The 6,315-nt window shown below is 45.7% G+C and overlaps 1 protein-coding gene across 4 annotated transcripts in view; it reads left to right on the forward strand.

The window, feature by feature from the left end:
• The window catches only part of FLNB (filamin B), a 141,800-nt gene that overhangs the window by 80,365 nt on the left and 55,120 nt on the right, over window positions 1–6,315 (forward strand). For all 4 annotated transcript variants that reach the window (XM_007469007.1, XM_007469008.1, XM_007469009.1 and 1 more), the window contains exons 11-17: window positions 616–752; window positions 2,188–2,381; window positions 3,388–3,501; window positions 4,107–4,250; window positions 4,498–4,621; window positions 4,958–5,118; window positions 6,109–6,199. In XM_007469007.1, the coding sequence (XP_007469069.1) occupies window positions 616–752; window positions 2,188–2,381; window positions 3,388–3,501; window positions 4,107–4,250; window positions 4,498–4,621; window positions 4,958–5,118; window positions 6,109–6,199 (965 nt within the window). The remainder of the gene's footprint in view (window positions 1–615; window positions 753–2,187; window positions 2,382–3,387; window positions 3,502–4,106; window positions 4,251–4,497; window positions 4,622–4,957; window positions 5,119–6,108; window positions 6,200–6,315) is intronic.

The raw sequence follows: 6,315 nt of genomic DNA on the forward strand, positions 1-6,315 counted from the left end.
AATGCCATGGATAAAATGTCAAAATCTGCTATGGTTTACATTAAAATCCTCTGCGTGAGTGTGGGCAGGAACTGAGGGACACAGTCTACAGCTTCGCCTTGTGGGCTTCAGTTGCCTTCCTTGCATTCACATACTTTCCAGCTTTCCTGGGGGCAACTTTAAACGATGAATAAATTCAGTTTACCTTGAGACATATCTGGGCATATTATAAGTTTCTGAGAATCTAAGCAAACTTTTAAAAATCTCCCGTGCCAAAGTTAAAGCACATTCATTCATGTATGAGATAAAGCCTAGTCAACCTATTTTTCTTGTTATAGCATAAGCAGCACATAGAAAAGTATGCATTATCTTAGCCTTCCCGGGCTCACAGTTTGGTAAGCCCTGCACACAAAAGGTAAATGACCAGGATAGTGCAAGGCAGTGTGGCTTGAAGCAGCCCCATTACATTGATATTGTTGACGTAACAATGGTGGGGGAACCTGCTTGGCTGGAGGAAGGGCTTGGCTGGAGATTGGGACTGCAGGGAAAAGTATCAGGCCAGTGTAAAGAGCTTAAAGCTGTATGTAGCCCCTTCTTTGCTCCTCTTTAATGCTTCCTCTGTTCCTTTTCTTCTAGCCCCTTTGAAGTTCAAGTTGGCCCTGAAGCAGGCATGCAGAAAGTCCGTGCATGGGGCCCTGGCCTCCATGGCGGGATTGTTGGGCGGTCGGCGGACTTCGTGGTGGAGTCCATTGGTTCTGAGGTGGGGTCTCTGGGTGAGTGGAAGCAGCTTTTGGTGAGCTGAGATTGCAGGGTACCTGGATTATGTGTCAGGCTGTGTATTGAGGCCTCCTCTCAGCCTCACTACCTGGGACTTCCTTGCCTCCTGACCATCTGAGGCCACCTCTGGGTACTGCTGTGGAATTGCAGTTCCCATCTCCCCCTGACCTTCCAGTTGCCCTCTGCCTCTGGCACCAGCATTCATTCATCCACTACACCTTGAGGGCAGAGGCCTTTTATGGATGCTGTGTCTAAAACAGTGCCAGGAACATAGTAGGCACACGGCAGATATTACTGACTGATCCTTAGTTTAGATCAGTGAATGAATTTTGCTTGAACTAGAAATTTGGGGAGTAAATACTCTTTGGAGCATAACTGAGTATATTTTAAGTAAACGTCTGATGTACATATGATCGTTTTAGAACAATGTTCAACACCTCTCTCTCTCTAAAGGATCAGATAGCAAATATATCAGTACTGCGGGTCATATTCTCTCTGTCGCAACTATATGACTCTGCCTTGTAGCGTGAAAGCAGCCATAGAAAATTCGTAGGTGAGGGAGTATGGCTGTGTTCCTTATCTGCAAAAACAGGCAGTGGGTCAGATTTGGCCCAGCGGCCAAAGTTTGAGGACCTCTGTGTTAGCTAATAGAAATAAGCAAAGAGGGAAAAAGAGGAAATCACATTGAATTTTTCCTTTTAGAAAAATAACAAACATCTTAATATTGGGCTGGCCAAAAAGTTCTTTTGGGTTTTCCGTAAGGTGTTATGGAAAAACCCGAACGAAGTTTTTTGGCCAATCCAGTATATCCTTGTAGACTAGAGGTAATATTAAGCCTTTAGGTATATCCTTGCAGACTTTTTCCCTGTACATAGGCATACAAATATTGATCTGCTGCAAAAATATGTGGGGGTATCCTTTATGTCTTTCTGCCTCAGGCAAATATAGGATATGTGTTGATTTCCCATGACTTCTGTGGAATTACAGTGCATCGATATAGCTACTGTTAGGCTCTCTAGTTATTTCCAGAGTTTTGCTATAAAAACAATGCTGTATATATATCCTTGTATCTAACTGTTTACACACATCCTTGGTTATTTCCTTCAGATAAAAGCCCAGAAGTGGATTTGGTGGGACAAAGGATGGGCATTGTTTTAAGGCTTTTGGCTTGTGTTGCCATATTGCCAACAGAAAGATTTGCTGGTTGACCTTCCTGTTTGACGATGTTTAAAAAAAAAAAGTATAAAATCCAACCTTTTGGCTCTAGTGAAGACTCAGTAGGCTTGGTTTTGTGGGAAAGGGACCTAAACAGATTTCAATCTTCTGGCTAACACTTGGTTTTCAGGGAGGCGGAGGGAGTGGGTTAGTAGTAACCCAGACTAGATACCTTCCGCCATGTAACCAGGGGGATCCTCCCACCCTATCCCACAGGGTTCGCCATTGAAGGCCCCTCCCAGGCAAAGATTGAGTATGATGACCAGAACGACGGATCGTGTGATGTCAAGTACTGGCCCAAGGAGCCCGGTGAATATGCCGTTCACATCATGTGTGACGATGAGGACATCAAAGACAGTCCCTACATGGCCTACATCCACCCTGCCTCGGGAGACTACAACCCGGATCTGGTGAATCAATTTGTCATGTTCTGTGCTCTCTTCTCTGGCACCTGGCACTCCTCCCAGTGCCCACAGAGTTTCCTTGAGCAGCATGTGGAGAAATCGCAGAGGAGAGCCTTTGAGAGCTTAGGAAGGAAAAAGGCCTGAATTAGAAGCCTGGTAGTACCTCTTAGTACATTTGTAACGTGGGGCACGTAACTTACCTCTCTGACTCTGTCAAATGGGAATGATACGAGTGTCTGCTTCTTAGAGTTTCTGTCATGATTCAAGGAGGTAATGTGAATGAAGATAGCCCTTAGAACAGTGCCTGGCCCACAGAGGGGGCTCTGTAAGCTGCTATTTTCTCGCAACCCCGAGCATCATATTTCAGTCTTGCCACTTGCTATAGTTATTATTTCAAGGTGATCCATAGATAGAGGTTTTTAAATTTTCCTCCCCAGCTCCCCTTCTCTTAAATTGGAGCAGTGTTTGGAAGAGCTTCTCTCAAACATTTAGCAAGCTGATTAGCATCAAGTCTGAGCCAGCCTGGCTGACAGGAGGAAGCCCTTGACCCCACCATGTGTGCTGCTGTTGGCCCACCTGGATAGCTGACCGTAGGGTGACATCAGTCCAGGCTGGCAGCTGCTCGTATTTGGCCAACTGCTGGTCCTTTACTCTGTGGGGCTGCAAACTTTTGGAATGTTGTCAGTGGGAAAGGTTCTGAGCCCTCACAAAGCAGGAGCATTGAAACTGGGCATGACTGGAGGTCCCTGCCCCGGTTACTGCACAGATTAAGGCAGGGAGCACAGGCCAGTTTGGGGCCTGTTTTTACAGACTTTTTCTCCTGCATGTTTTTATTTTTAAGTTCCAGCCTACTTTTAGCATTTTCCTTCCCATAACCATCCTATTATATAGGTACTGTGAAGCCAGACACAGTTGTTTTCCTTTTCTCCCATTTCCTGGTTACCAGTCTTCTGATAGGAGCATAGTTAGGGCATTACACAGAAAGAGAATCACTATTGGCCCTTTGCCCCAGGTTCAAGCATACGGGCCAGGTTTGGAGAAATCTGGGTGCATTGTCAACAATCTGGCCGAGTTCACCGTGGATCCTAAGGATGCCGGCAAAGCTCCCTTAAAGATATTTGCTCAGGTAAGTTTCTAGGGACGACCTGTGCAGGTAATTGTCAGCTAACAGGATCCGTCCATGTAATGGAAAGTCTCTCAGTCCATCTGATCCTCAGTTTCCTCATCCACACACTGTGAATAACAATGTTTATTTTGTAGGGTTTATGTGAGGACTAAATGAGATTCTAAATGTAAAGCAAGGGGCAAATTTTTATGATTTGTGCTCCATGGAAATGAGGCTTGATTGTTTCAGATTTCCCTGTAAATGTCCTTCAGTGTGGCTGAAGCTACTTACACTGTGATGAGAGGGTTTGTAAACAAGGGTTTATCAAATATATTTATCTAATTTAATTGAATTTGGCCCAAGGATTTAAATGCAGGAATTAAAATTAAGAAGGACTGAGTGACCATGGCTTTCTTTGGGGACCGTTTTCTCCTAGTAAGTAAAAATCATAAATGCATGTAGTGTTTTATCAGTTGTGTTCATTATATTGTTAGAACATGGCCTATCATAGGTGCTCCATGAGATTTTGTGGGATGAGTGAGCAGTGACTTGGTTTTCTTGGGAGGCCACAGTGGATGGAGACAGTGTGAGGGTCAGCTCTGTTCTTAGCCTCTGCGCTTTTGCAGGACGGGGACGGCCAGCCCATTGACATCCAGATGCAGAGACGGATGGATGGCACCTACGCTTGCTCGTACACCCCGGTTAAGCCCATCAAGCACACCATTGCCGTGGTCTGGGGAGGTGTCAACATTCCACACAGCCCTTACAGGGTAGGTTGTGAGGTGAAACCTTGTTCATGGTAATGAAAAAGCCCAGTCCTGAGGCCAGTCTGGACTCCATGCTTGATGGCCAAGGCAAATATATGGAAAGACCCATGCTTGGTGGGCCTTGGAAGATGGAGTGGCCCAAAGGGCCGAGTGCTGTAGATTGCCCAGAAGTATAACATCTAACAACTGAGAGTGTCTTTACGGGGTCCACGGAGAGAAGAACTTGAACTTTTCTTCCCGTCCTCTCTAGGTCAACATCAGACAGGGTAGCCATCCCCAGAAGGTCAAAGTGTTTGGGCCAGGAGTGGAGAGAAGCGGACTGAAGGCACACGAGCCTACTCACTTCACAGTGGACTGTACCGAGGCTGGCGAAGGTGAGAGGGATCTTCACCCAACTCAGTGCTTGTTGTTTCTTGGGGAAGGAAGTTCTCTTTGTAACGTTTCATGGGTAATGAACTTTGAACCAGGAGATATTAACCCACCTGAATAGGTAATTGTTCATCTGATGAGCCTCTGTGTCAGTTCCGTGGTGATATCTTTGCTAATCCTCCATTCTGTCTACAAAACCATTATTTAAATACCATCCCTTTCTCAGGTTTCTTACTGGAAACTTCCCAGTTGCTTTTCTGGGGTGTGAGCCTGAGCTGGAAGTGATTGCATGGGACGTGCTCTTTCTCGTAAACTGGTGCTAATAAGCTGGTCTGTTCCAGGTGATGTCAGCGTTGGCATTAAATGTGATGCCCGGGTGTTAAGTGACGATGAGGAAGACGTGGATTTTGACATTATTCACAACGCCAATGACACGTTTACTGTCAAATATGTGCCTCCTGCTGCCGGGCGATACACTATCAAAGTTCTCTTTGCCTCTCAGGTGTGTGTTTGGACTTGGGTACTTTCTGGCCACCTGTGTTCATATTTCCTTTTTGCTTTTTTTAGCAACAGGGAAGGTGTCTTGAGAACTCTGCCCAATAGTTTTCCTCTCTGCTTCCTTAAAACCAAGAAGGAACAAACACACCCAGAACTAAAATTGTACCACTTTGTAACAAAAGTGGGGCCGTGTAGTCAGTGGTTAAAAGCCAGACTCTGGAAAGAAATTGGATCATTACAAACTTTCATCCGGTTTTTGAATGAAACGTAATTCGTTTCTAGATGTGTTCTATACTTTCTCTGAAATGATGACCTTGGCCTCAGGCTTTAAACTTTTCTAGGGAGAGGGGTTTTGAATTTCAGATAGAATTCATATTTACATGTGATAATGAAGACAAGAAGGCGCAGTACCCTAAAACAGGGAATAATGGAACCCTGGTGATTCAAATTCATCTTACATAAAGATAGGGACCTCAGGAGAAAGTTCTGTGCCTTAAAGGTATTGGTCTTGAGTTGGCTTCATCCACTTAACCTGTTCTGCCTTTCTTCTGAAAGATTCTTTTTGAAGAATTAAAATCATTGCATTTATAATCAGTTCCTTGCATTCCTCAAACCCTAGCTCTCTGTTGTCCCTGGAGGAATGTCCCTTTCCTTCCTCTGACCCCCGTGTATTATTATTGTTTGGGGTTTTATTTTTGGTAGTATTTTGTATCCTAAGTACTCAGCATTTGGTGTCAAAGGCTGAGAGCTGTCAGAGTGGTTTGTGGAAACCCATCCTTTAGCTGTGATGTCAGGGATCCAGGTATTCATGAGTGACCACTGATGGCCCTTACCTGATGCTAGCGCCTGAAGACTTGACCAATGGTAACGGAAGTTGCTCACCATCTGCTAGAGTGGAAGTCATGCTGAGGTCTCCTCCTTTGCTTTGGGCAGAAGGCTAAGCTCAGGCAGTGGCTTCAGGGACTTTCCTACTGAGACAGTGTCTCTGCTACAGGAAATTCCCGCCAGCCCTTTCAGAGTCAAAGTCGACCCTTCCCACGTCGCCAGCAAAGTGAAGGCAGAAGGCCCGGGGCTCAGCAAAGCAGGTAAGGTGGCATGTGTGCATGAGGTCGCCCTGGAGGCAGTGGGCATGGTTGGTCCAGGGCCCTGAGTGACTTACCTCCCCTGGGGCTCTGTTGGGGCTCCAGGTCAGCAGGGGGCC

Source organism: Lipotes vexillifer, unplaced genomic scaffold (assembly GCF_000442215.2).
Source record: "Lipotes vexillifer unplaced genomic scaffold, Lipotes_vexillifer_v1.1 scaffold989, whole genome shotgun sequence".
Lineage (NCBI taxonomy): Eukaryota > Metazoa > Chordata > Mammalia > Artiodactyla > Lipotidae > Lipotes > Lipotes vexillifer.